Genomic DNA, 13,121 nt, shown 5'->3' on the forward strand with positions numbered 1-13,121 from the left:
TCTCTGTGGCATGTTCTGCATGACCTCAGCAGAAAGTTACCGAGGGGGGCAGCGGCTGAAGAACCTAAGAAGGTCAGAAAAAGCTTTGAAGCTGCATTGGATCGATGGCCTCTCCAGCTCAGCATTTGGTTTACGCTGCAACCAACCCGTGGCCTCAGGGCTTAAGGCCACCAGCAGGCCATGGGAGAAACGACACCCTCTGTCTTCCTGTCCCTAACAGCTCATCGGCAGAGGCACATACTGGAGGTGGTATATAGCCAGCGGGGCTGTTGGCCACAGAGAGCTCCCATCCTCAATGAATTGGCCCAGTCCTCTTTTACAGTTGTCTGAGCTGGCCATTTTCATGGCTGCTTGTGCTAGTGGATCTCTCTCACAGTTGAGTGATCTGCAGTATGAAGAAGCAGAGCAGAGCTAAAGGAACAGATAGCACGGCGGAACTGTGGCTCCAAAGGCCATCTCGGCTGACTCCTTGTCGACCTCCTGCTGTAACATTGCCAACCGTTGACCATCGAACTTCTGTTTCAGAACCGCCAATGAAACAGACTCCACCGCTTTCTAAAGCAACCTGGCCAGCTCTTAAGTATCTTTGCTGTCAAGAGGTTTTTTCCAAAAGTTTAGTCAGAATCTTCTTTTATGAGATTTGAATTCATCACTTCAGAGTGGTAGAAAACAAACTTCCACATGTATTTTTCTTGCCACTGTAACCTTTTTCCTGGATGAGTCTGAGCAGGGGAGGTTTTAGTAGGAAGAGGCATCAGGAGGTAGGTAGAAGACCAGTTAATTTTTCATTCATTGTCCATCCTGCTGAAAAACCTTCTGTCACCCAAAGCTTGAAATTAGCAAGTTATAAATAATGTAACTACCAGTAACTCATCACTTTTTGCCATGGGCGGGTGGAGTAACAAGGGTGCAGTGGAGTTATATTTTCAGAAGTAAGGTTGCATTTACTTTAGGAGAGGGCTGTTATTGTCAGGTCCTGTTTTTCCACTCGGTACCTCCAATTTCAGTTGAATCATGCAAAACCAAGTTATTTTGAGTCATTGACTTTTCCTCAGATCCACAGAGCATTCACAGAACTTAGGTTTGGGCAGGTGACTACAATATATCTTGAAGGGAGGTATAAAGGAATCCCAACTGAGGAGCGGAAATGTGTCTACAGCTGCAATCAGATTGAGGACTTAACTCACTACTTATTACTCTGTCCTCTCTATGAAAATCCCAGAGAAAGATTTCTGTATCCCATTATTCAGCTGTATCTGAATTGTACTTCAATGGAAATAATAGTAAGACTACTTGCTGATACACAGCTATATTTTACGTACTCTGTTGCAGTTTGCTCTGGCAGGTGAGAAGTTGAGGTTTTGATTTGTTAAGGTTCATAATGTCACTTAAATGTTGAATATAGTGACTTTGATATTATATACTAGGCTACCATTCCCAGAATGGGTTTATTGACCTCTGAGGTATCTTTTTGTTTTAACCGTTTTTATGTAAGTCTGCCTTTGCAAAGACCTATGGTCAGATATAATAAAGGTACAATGTGTATGTGAATTAATTTTATTAATGTAACAGGTTTGTTTCCTTATAGCTTTTGAGGGTAATTTAAATATTTTAGAGTATTTCGACATGATATTTCCAGTTTTGTGCCATTTTCTTATCTATCCAGTATTTTTTTAAAAAAAGAAAGCAATTTTTTTTAAAAAACCGCACTAGTGGTAAAGTTACTTTTCCAGCATTTTAGAAGTTTAGCAGCTTACTTTTCAACATGTAATAAGAATGAGTTACTCTGTAAAAACGAAGTTCTCCAGCCCTGTCGCTCTGCAGCATTTATTGAGTTAATCATTCCTGACTTCCCGCTTTCCCTCAGGGGCGACATGAAGCGCGTGTTCAGCATGCAAGGGATCTGCAGCTCATTGATGCCTACCGGGAGCGGCTCAAAGCAGAGAGTATCGCTAGCATGCTTAGTCGGGCCATCACCACGCATCACACCCTCTACGCCTCATTTGGCACGGCCGAGTTCTTCGAGTTTGCCCTGAAAAACCCACACAACGTCCAGCACACCGTCACCATCCAGATCGACAACCCAGAGCTCAGGTAGGTGGTGCAGGACATGGGCCAGGATGGCTGGATAGTTCAGAGGCTTCGGCCTCTGGCTCTGAAATAAACCACAGGTTGGGATTTCAGTTCCCCCACGGGTCCTCCTGGACAGAGGCTGGACTCGAGGATCCATAGGGCCCCTTCCAGCTCTGCCATCCTGAGATTATTATAGCAGCATGGCTGCTTACACATCAATCAGAAGGAAAACTGGGTATGCTAATGGAGAGATACAGAGACAAAACTAGAAATTATTTTTTATTATTTAAATGGAATTACAATCCAATTCACTCAAGTGGGGGAAAAGGTTGCTTGCTGCTGAGTTTGCTGCCTAGCTGCTACTCACCAGGGATGATGGGCAGCTTCCAAGTCCTAGATCTCCCTCCTCCATCTGGTTCTTTAAATTAGGGTTGGACTGAAGAGCCTTTCAGAGGAAGGGCATCTTCCAAAAGTGAGTTGTCCTCCAGCTGCCCTTCAAAAGGAGCTCGATGTGCACACAAACATGCTCGCACACACACATACACACACACACAGAGAGAGAGAGGGAATCTCTTTGAGCATGGTGGATGTCAGGATGAGAATCCTCTTGGCAGGAAAAGGGCAATATTTTAAAGATCAGGGAAAGAATTCTCTCTCTCTCTCTCTCTCTGTGTGTGTGTGTGTGTGTTTGGTGGGGAGCAAAACAGAAACTTCCTAGGACACAGTCCCCAAATACTTCTGTGATACCGCATTTCCATTTACTACAAATCTCTCCTTAAAACCCGTCTTTACTGCAGGACTGTTTTCACAGCCCTGAAGTTGCCATGCCTTACTTACTGGGGTGGAAAATGATAGCCACCCAGATCTTCTTGGACTGCGACACCCATAATCCACCTACTCACTGTCTCCATCGGCTAGAGCTGATGGAAATCTCAGGTCAGAAACATCTTGGGGGGGGGGCAAGCTGCAATTGTCCACCCTTACTGTCCTGCTAAAGGGAAAATGGGCATCCTTTTTTTTTTTTTGCCTTGTCTCTCATTTCTTCCCACCCCCTCCGCTTTCTCTCTCTTTCCTATGCTGAATTTTATACTGCAAGCTCCTTCGGGTAGGACAAGCCTCATCTACTTGGTAGAGTCCTGGTGCATCAGTGCATTGATAGCACCATCCATATGGAACTATTGCAAGCTCCTTTTTATCAGCTGCTCCACATCTACGCACACACACACGTCCCAATACCAGAGAAGACCAAGCATTCCCATGCTGCTTTTGCCCTTTGAAGACAGATGTCAAACTGAGGAACAAGTTTGAGACAGACTGCAGCTCACCAGAGACAGGAAGCCCTGTCTCAAAATCAATCACCGTCTTTCTGCGTTTTTCCTTTTATTTCCCTTTTCCTCCCCAGCGTCCTTGTGGACACCCGTGAATGGAGGTATTTTAAGGAACTGACACAAACCACCACCCCACTGGAGGAGGACATGTTTCACCTTCAGGACAACCTCACCCCTCAGGTCTACCTGCGCCCCAAAGAGTCCGTTCACATCCCTTTCAAATACCAGGGCTTCTCCGTGGAGTCCGCTGCTGTGATGCAGGTAGGCAAACAGCCCAAAATGCTTCATCGTATGTTTGCTTTCGGGACAAAGTACCACAGGTTCATGTAACAGTCTGCAGTAAGACAGGATTGTACAGCATAGCAACCAGGTTAAGGCTTCAGTAACATAATGCCCTTTCCCTACTTTAAAATGGATATCTGGCTTTGCAGGCAGAGAAATGCAAGTGTATCCTGTCTTGATCAACTTGGTGGGAAGAATGGGCTGGCCCATCTTTCTTGTGGAAGGAACTACTTAAGAGGTGGAAAGAGAAGGCACCAAATAAAGCTTGTGGGGGGGGGGAGGCTGTGTTCTCAAGTTACTCTGCTCTTCCATCCCCTCGCTTCCTGGTTCTCTTCCTAACTAGAGAAAACTCCATGAAGGCAACTTCCTTCTTGGTTTCCTTGTCTTGTCTCAGACAGCAACTTAGGGGAATCATGGTGGAAGAGTTCCCGTCTCAGTTTCCCTAAAGCATGGGTTTCCTTTACTCTTCTGAGACTTTGCCTAGTTGTTGGCTAGGGTGGAAAGGATAATTTCTACATTTGCTGTCATCAGTTTCATCTCTCTCAGTAGAACAAAACACCTTGCGGGGGAATTGTGGGAGTGCCCCAGGATTTCTGACCTACAACTGAGAGTAAAACAAAGACTCTGTCTCCAGTGACTCTGTAGTTTGTGCAGAATGTCTTTCTATCTGAAAAGCATGCATGTACACATAGCAAGTACAGCTGGAGTATCTAATTCTTAAAGATGCAAAGAACCCATTCAGTGCTTCAGATTCTTAAAGCAACTGTCCTCCATATTTTGGGCAAATTATGCCGTTGTATGAATTGCACAAGTGCATGTTAAAAATGAAGGTTTTGCACAACAGATGGGCAGTAAGACACCAAATATCATTTGTACCGATGCACAGACTCTGTTCAGAATGCCATGAAACCTCTAGCTGTCCTTGTGGGTGAGGGGAACAGTGGTGCAGTTTGTTGCTCTCATGTGCTGGGATACGAGAAGCAACGATATAGCATGCAGTTCCGTGCACAAAGCGACTGCATTACTTGGAGGCTAGGCACGCAGCACGAGAGGGAAGGAGAGAGAGGGTGAGGGACAGAGTGCTTCTCCCCTGCAGCCTGTTTTCGTTTAAGCCCTGCAGAACTCTGCTGAAAACACAAAGCCTAGAGAATGCTTTCCTTTCACTGCCCTGCCATCTCTTTGATTTCCAGCAAGGTCCCACTGAGCTGACATTCAGCGAAGGCAAGAAGGACACGGCGGCCCCCTGGAAGTCTGGCTGCATGCAGACAAAACACATCAAGGTAAAGGCAGGAGGGGCTGCCATTGAAGTGCGTGGGCAGGGCGAGATTTTATTTCCTTTCTTCCACTTGAATATTTATAACCCCCTCTATCCTAAGGTCCCAGGGCAGGGGTATAGCAAAAAGCAATATAAAATGCATCAAACAGTTGAATAGCTGAGAACAGTTTCAGACATATAAAACAACTTAGACTCTTTTTAAAAACGGTAGACGTAGCTCATCTCATCAACCTGTTCTAGCCAAGAGTCTTAAGTGTGGGGTGGGGCACCTAGTGAAGGAAACGGAATCATGATAGACCATGGGAACTGCACTCCTCATCCTCCAGGTCTGTGCAGCTGCTGTACAAAGACCCCAGGAGGTCCCAGGGCATGGCTAGGGCAAATTTCCTTACCTCCCCTGCCTCCAGTTGTCCAAGTGACTGCACTGCACCTCCTCACCCTTCCTCTGCACCAGTAGGAACCTCTCCCAACTAGAGCAGCCCAAGCTGAAAAGATAAGAAAAACAGGCAGCTCAGCAACGGCACCCTTTCCCCTTTTCCCTTTTGGATGGCACTTGGCCTGCACTGTCATGGTGCCCCCAAAATCTCCCACCCTGAGACTGGCTGAGCATCGGTCTATTGATTTGTGTCAACTTGTCATACCCGATTATGTTTCTAGTGGATGAAATCCCTTCCATTTCTCTGGGGGGTCTATAATTCTATAGATTCCCACCTGCCGCTTTATAAAAAGATCTCTGGCCCAATGGGAAAAGCCCATCTTCTGTCTGGAATCCCAAAGCCTCCCCAGTGGAGGCTTTGGGATCCAAAAGATTTAGACTTTAGCTTTTTTTTCTCAGATGCGTATGTAGCCCAAATCAGTTTTCACAGCAGTGTCTATATCTTTCTAAATCCATCAGCCTCACATACATTTCATAGCTTCTCTTTCTTTTTTTCTTCTGGCTGGTGGGCAGGTCTCCTTCACCGTGGCTGGTGGCAAGCCCATTGCTCTCCTCTCCGTGCACGTGGAATACCAGCCTCACCTGGTGGATCAGACTTTCCGCTTCTACCACCCAGAGCTCACCTTCCTGAAGAAATCCATTCGTTTGCCACCATGTCATACACTTCCAGGTAGCGTTTATTTATTTTCTTGTTCAAGGAGCCTCATAGCGCAGTTAAACTGCAGTGCTGCAGCCAAAACCTGGGTTCAGTCCCCGGTAGCCGGCTTGAGGTTCACTCAGCCTTCCATCCTTCTGAGGTCAGTAAATTGAGTACCCAGCTTGCAGGGTGGGGGATAATGTGTAGTCTGCGTCATTAAATTTTCAACTGCCCAGAGAGTGTTTTAAACTCTATAAAGATGGTGGTGGTATATAAGCTGTACACTTTTCTTTTCTGTTCTTTGTGTTGCTTTGCTTTGCTTGTGCCACCTGCCCCATCATGTTTTTTTTTTTAATGAAGCAGTTCAGCAGCACAGTATAGCATTTAGAGTGTAGCTTTCTGAGCCACGAGACTGGGGTTCAAATGCTCACTTGGCCGTGAAAGTCACAGTGTAATCTTGGGCCGCTCATTGTCTCTTAGTCTCACAAGATGGTTATGAGGCTAAGCTGGGGAGGAAGAGAACCATGTGCTCCTCTTCGAGCTTCTTTGGGTTAAAACAGGATAGAAACAGCAAGAACCCAGCATGGCCCCCGTATTGGTATGATGGTATCCATTCTTACTCCCTCAGGCAGGACAAGAAAAACAGCCTAGTTGTCACACATCTATAGAGTAGCTCCCTTCCTGAACATGCCTCTCAGCTTTCCTTTCCTGCCAGAAGGTGGGCTGTTGGAAGCTCTTTGAGGCCAGGATCTAGCCCTCATTTTCTCATCTGTGCAACAGGGATAGGGGCTCTTTTCTGCCTGGTTCTGTGGTTGCAGAACAAGGTGGGCAATGTGGCCTCTGGGCCCTTAGACATCAATGGCCCTGGTCAAAGGGAGGAGAAAAAATACCTAGCAAGATTATTGCTATGAGCCCTGGAAGACTCCAGAAGGTTGCTTTTACTTTTTTTTCAAAGGGTCTCAAGGCCCTGCATTAACATCCCAATGCATCAGACAGGGGTTTCCAGATGCTTCTGACTTCCTTTTCTTTCCACTTGGGGGCACTTTGGGTGGCCCAGTTGGTTCCTAGTGAATCCAAAGGAAAGAAAAGTGGCTGAGGTTGTCCACCTCATCTTAGAAAACTCAGCTTCTTGATCACATCCCATTTGGAAGATGCTGCTGTGACCGATAGAAAGGGAAGGGATTGGATTTCTGTGCTGGCAGAGCAAAGGTGGCGTTTTGGAGCAATGTGACTGTCCCTTTTCGTCCTCGCCAGGGGCTCCTGTGGGCATGCCTGGAAGAGAACCAGAGATATTTGTGCGCTGCAGTGATCCCAACATCCTCTGCGAAACCAAGAAAATGGTACATACATGGTTGGCTGCTGTCATTATTCTGCCAAGGCGAGATGAAGGGTGTGCTGTCTCAGAGTGCTTGAAACCTTGAAGTCACTCCCAGCCGTAGTTCCAAACACTGGAGCCTCCTTCTGGTCAAGGCGGGAGCTGTGTGGCTTGGGGGGGGGGAGGGACTGTCACGGAAGGGCTGGGAAGCTGATCCACCCGAAGGTCCCGCTTCAGCCTGGTGGTTTTCAAACCACTTTTCAGGGCACGAGGGAGTCCTCAGAAGGTTGCTGGAAGACCCTCAGGGGTAAGGAGAGTTTCTGCTATGAGCTGAGCTGAAAGCCCCCCATCCTTACCACCCCATCGGTAGAGTGTGAAGTGAGTGAGGAATTTCAGCTGATTGTGTTGAAGGGTTGGAGAAGGACATCGCAACCCCTTCTATAGCTTCTGTAGTCTTCATATAATGTATCTCCTGAAAACCTCGGGGGGGGGGGGACATAATGCTGCCAGTTAGGATAGTGGTTATTTTACTTGCCTCTCTCCACCCTCCTTTGCCCTTCCCACTTGCTAACAGGAGGCTGTTCTTCCCCACCCCCAACCTTAACTCCATCACGTATATTCTCCTATTGTTTGGTGCTACTAGTGGCAGAGAGCGGCCTGGCACTACTGCTTCTCCCTTAAGATGTGCGTAACAAAAACACAGCCTAGGTATTGTGGTCCCTGAAAGACAAACAGATTCATTACCATCCAACCCACTTTCGCAGACAGGCTGTCTCAAATATCCAGCAGCCAGCTTTTGTACAGCATAAAGTTAAAATTGTGGGGACGGGGACTCAGAGAAGACAGTGCAGAATATGAAATGTCCAAGTGCCAGTAGCATGATTACCCCAAGGAATGGACTCTGGGAGGGTTGATAAAACCTTCGTGGATATGGCTGGAATGATGACCTGTCCCTCAAGGATGGTAGGATGGTCTTTGAAGGTCAAAAATGTTGCACCGGGAAGCACCCTGGGTCCCTCCCCCTTTGATAAACTTCTAGTTCTGAGACTAGAATCAATAATTTCATCCATACACATGACTATAAAGAACACTGCTAAGAATCCTTGGTACTTTTTTTCTGGGGAAGTGAATTGTCATTCACAGGAGCTCACATTGAAATAGATCTGGTCATCTAAAATGTGCAGCAATTCTTTGGTTTCCGTTGTTCATTTTTGCTTCGTTTTGTTCCATATGCCGAAACAGACTAACTTGGCTACTTAAGACAGGTGTGGGTCAAAGTGTGACTTCGGAGCTCTGTGTGTCTCCAGGCTCTTTCTGCAGGGCTTAGCTCCATTAGGCTCTCCTACCCCCAAAAAACTGGCTTTCCTCAGCCAAAATAGGTGAATTGCTCCTTTTAGTAGCCTCCCTAAACAGCAGTTCATCCATGGTATATAAAACCCACAAAATACAATTCTTCATGGGTCAAAGTTTTCTTTCTTCTCTCCATCCCCCACCCCTTTAGCATTCTGTGCAGCCCCTGGAATATTTTAGAGGCAGAAGTTGAGATTCTGGCTCTTCCCAGGTTGCTAATCCCTTTCTTTTCTGGATAGCTCAGTGATTTAGGACTCTGGCTGCAGAGCCAGAGTTTGGAAGTTCTGTTCCCCACTGTGCTTCCCTGATAGGGGCTGGACTTGATGATCCACAGAGTCCCTTCCAGCTCTGCCGTTCTAAGATGATGATTATCATTCATACCATTGTGGCAAAGGGTCAAATTTGCTTTTTTTTTGGGGGGGGGTTGCATCCGACCTGTCTCAATATATAGCCCATTCACATGAGGGGAAATGTGAGCCTTCAGAATATGTTCCAGAACTTTCTGTGATTCAGAACTGGGAGGTGTGCCTAGAAATGAGACTCATGCTTAGAGAGGATTGGTGGGGGGAAAAAAATTTTCTGGATGTCACAGGAACATTCTGCTATCATCTACTGAGTCTGACCGTTGCTTTATCTAACCCATTATCTATCCTCCGCTCTGACTTGCAGCTGTTAGCCCTCCAGGGGTTCAGGCCAGATTCTTTCCAAACTCTACTAGGAGATAACTGGGATTCCAGGTCATCTCCCATCCAGGTCCTAGCCAGGCCTGTCTCTGCTTGGTTTCCAAGGTTAGATGCAGTTGCGTTGTGTTCACTGTGGTATCTTGGTATGCCATAGGCAAGCCACTTGGAGGGGAAAATGTTTAGTGACAGATCATGAGCTTTGTTTGTAGAAAGAATCACCTTCGGTCCCCAACTTCTCCAGACCAGTCTGGGAAGGACACCTGGATCGCCCCTACTGCCGGTCAAGGCTGACCGTCATAGGCTGTTGGGACCAAAGACCTGAATGGCTTGTGAAGTGGCTTCTTGAGTTTCTATGACATCCCAACTTGAGTTCATTTTTTTAAAAAGTGCATTTCAACCCTGGGCTAGAAATGGATCAGCAGTATGGTTTCCATGTTGTCACTCAGGGGCCTGGAGAGCCACAGGACGTCTTTCTGAAAGTCGCCGGCGGTCCCAGTCCTCAGATCAAGAGATTCTTCCTGGCAATTTACACGTAAGTGGGGAAGCGATGCTGCCGTGGCTGCCAGCAGACTGTTGGGGATGGCAGTCATTTGCACCTGGGAGAAAGGATGGAACACCCTTTCTCTAGACAAGGGAAGTCCTTAAGGACTGGGATCATTTTACTTTTCAGAGGGAAGGGCCGTTAGTCTTGAAGAGAGATAGTTTCTGCAAATCAAAGAGGCCTTGAGAATAAGAAAAAAAAAGACAACAGCTCTTTTCTGGCTCAGTCCTAGACGCAAGGAGTCTCCCAAGTCCTGGAAATTCCTTGTTGAATGTGTCAGCAGGTCAAGGCAGCTGGAAACAATGACCACAGAGAACTTGGCATGCATTCTCCACGCCCCTAATTACCAGCCAGTGTAGGCAGTACCATGTAGTTAGTGAAGTAGACCGAAGGCCTCTCTTCTCAGAAGGCAGCTTTCATTAGTTAAAGGATCTTTCTGTTCATTAATGACCATCTGTGATGGAGGGCTACCAGCTACGAGACAGCCTTAAATGGAGGGGAGCGGCACTGAAGCCAGCGGAGGAGTCTGTGCTCTTGACTTTTGGGTGACTTGCAGAAAGGGTGCTTTAAAGGGAAGCTTCTTCTTTATGGTCTGTGGATGCACACAATTGGGTTTTAGTGCACCTGTGCAGAGACTGTCAGAAGCTTCTAAGGCTTTTACACGTGTCCTTTAGGACCTCCCTCCTGTCGTGCCCATGGCATGGAGTACCTCAATTCCTTTTTTCTGCCACTGCAGCAGCACCTTGGCTAAAGAGCTTCCATTCATTCTGTGAGAAAAAGAAAACAAAGATAGTATGATGTCTTCAGGACCTTCCTCCATTCTATTCTACCATTTCATTAGTTTAAAAAAGAGAGAGAAGAGAAGAAAAAATGAAGATAAAGGAGACGACTCTCTTTTTCCTGCCCTTTTTTCATTCGAGTATTTTGTTCTTTTATGGCCTCTTCGGGCCCTTTCAAGTGGTGTGAGTCTTGCCTGAATAAAATAACTCTTTCGGATGGGTGTTCTCAGCGCCTCTTGTGCTTAGGTGAGGCACATCAAACTTAATCATGTCAGGCCTGTAAAAATTTCACTAAACCAGTGCTTAAACTTCATATCCAGCGGTTACGATATTTCCTCTGGGAAAAATCCCCATAGCCACCTCAGCGCTCAACCATGGATCCTAATCAGGCCCAAACGACATAGCCCTTGGCTCTCAAAATCGCTCTCTGAGTCCTGGAGACTTTCTCAACCCAATAAGAAGTCCAAACCAACATTGAAACCAAAGCTGTTGATATCAAAACTCACCTCAACTCACTGCACTGTATCGGCATCAAAGTTGACCTCTGTATTGTCAGACGCTTCTAGAAGGAAAAAGAGAACATCACTCTCTCACAAGGCCAAACACTCTGCAGATAAACCAGCTGCACCTTCTCTGCCTATGGAAAAGCATGGTCAGGAGACAGCGTGCCTTGATTTATTGTTTGGGGGATAAGGATAATCCTCTCTGCCTGGTACTGCGCCTTCCCCACTATTCAGTCACTCTCTTGGCTGGGGGAAATACCTTGGCTGAGGTCACTGCAGTTCTACACTCTGCGCAGATGAGCCCTCAATCCACCCCCTCCCACCAGTGCCAGATACCACACATGGCTGGCACCTTTTCTCCATGCATCACTTCAGACACTTGCGTCCTCACCACCATTGATGTAGGCTATGCAATAGAATTCTATTGTCTTCCCACAACTGGATTTCTCAAATACACCACCCCCTTCTCCCACCCTGGAAGAGGAGATATGCTGTCTACTACAGAAAGATGCCATCACTCTAGTCCAACTGGCAGACATTGCTCTGGGATATTTTGTAGTACTCAAGAAGGATGGTGGACTACGGCCCATCTTAGATCTCTGCCACCTCAACTCTTAAATCACCCCACGGCATTTTCTTATGGTCACCTTGGACAGTACCATCCAACTACTCCAACAGTGTGATTGGTTCTAGGTCATAATTTAAAGGACGCCTACTTTCACTTAAACATACATCCGGACCATTGCAGATTCCTCAGGTTCACTTTCCAAGCAACGACTTACGAGTTCAAAGCCCTTCCATTCAGCTTGCCAGCCAACGGCAGGTCTTTACAAAGTGCCTCGCACTGGTAGCAGCATATCTCCGCCTCCAAGGCATCACCGCCTTCCTTTGTTTGGACAACTGGCTTCTGGTATCCCTGTCCTGTGCCAAGACATGCCATGGCTTCAACTTGACTCTGTCCCTTCTACCAGACTTGGGACTTCAAATCAGTCTATCCAAGTCGATTCTCAAATCCTCCCAATGGTTCATGTGCATAGGAGCAGTACTCGACTCAATTCAGAGCATGTTAGCACTGGGCGGCTGTAGTGGTTTGACACCAATTTAGCTCTCAGAAATCCTCAGAATTTATCTTTTGGTAAAGAACTTAGAATTCCATGCAAAGAGCTCTCTCCCTTTCCCATGAACTACGGCAGAGAATTCAAAGTGCCTCATCCAGTCGCAGATGCTAGGATACTATAGTATGGAGCCACAACAGTTAAAAGGGGTCAAACTATTACTATGTAAATATACTCTTGAGTATTTGAGAAAAGTAGGGAGGTCATATTTTGCTTGGAAGCCTCTCTCTCTTTAATAATAGAGATGAATGTCTGCCCATCTTCAACGTGAAACATTTCCAAGAACTAGATGCCTCGTGCTTAATTTGAAGAAATGGCAGATATGGCAGTTTAAGGGGTTTTTGTTCTTTTCTAGTTTTCCATGGTTTTGTTTCCATGATAATTTGTTTAATTTTGGCAAGACTCTAAAACGCCCTTTGTTTCTCTGTCCTCAACTCCAGGGAGACCTGGATGGCATCCCCCGCCCAGATCTGGCAGTTCTACCTCCATTCTTTGCAGCGCGTGGACGTTAGCTGTGTCACAGGGCAGCTGACTCACCTCGCACTGGTGCTCAGGGGGACTCAAGCCATCAGGAAGGTGAAAGCCTATACCTCGCATCCCCAGGAGCTGCAGGTAAGACTGGCCTTCGGCTTGTTTGCAGATGAGCTTTCCTTTCTTGGGTGCTCTGCCTGCTCCTAGGAAAGCCTTATCTTCTTAAAACCCAACAAGACCAGTGACTTTCTTTTTGCTAGATGGTAGAGGGTGAAGGGAGAGGGGTTCAGCTCAGTGTCCCTAAAAGGGAATCTCACAACTTGGAATTATTT

General features: G+C 46.6%; 1 protein-coding gene across 4 annotated transcripts in view; it reads left to right on the forward strand.

The window, feature by feature from the left end:
• NPHP4 (nephrocystin 4) overlaps positions 1 to 13,121 on the forward strand; it is a 106,849-nt gene that overhangs the window by 85,867 nt on the left and 7,861 nt on the right. For all 4 annotated transcript variants that reach the window (XM_072977752.2, XM_020800015.3, XM_020800018.3 and 1 more), the window contains exons 22-28: positions 1,868 to 2,094; positions 3,476 to 3,662; positions 4,874 to 4,963; positions 5,909 to 6,065; positions 7,287 to 7,372; positions 9,827 to 9,912; positions 12,759 to 12,930. In XM_072977752.2, the coding sequence (XP_072833853.2) occupies positions 1,868 to 2,094; positions 3,476 to 3,662; positions 4,874 to 4,963; positions 5,909 to 6,065; positions 7,287 to 7,372; positions 9,827 to 9,912; positions 12,759 to 12,930 (1,005 nt within the window). The remainder of the gene's footprint in view (positions 1 to 1,867; positions 2,095 to 3,475; positions 3,663 to 4,873; positions 4,964 to 5,908; positions 6,066 to 7,286; positions 7,373 to 9,826; positions 9,913 to 12,758; positions 12,931 to 13,121) is intronic.

The sequence above is a fragment of the Pogona vitticeps genome, chromosome 7 (genome assembly GCF_051106095.1).
Source record: "Pogona vitticeps strain Pit_001003342236 chromosome 7, PviZW2.1, whole genome shotgun sequence".
Classification (NCBI taxonomy): Eukaryota; Metazoa; Chordata; class Lepidosauria; order Squamata; family Agamidae; genus Pogona; species Pogona vitticeps.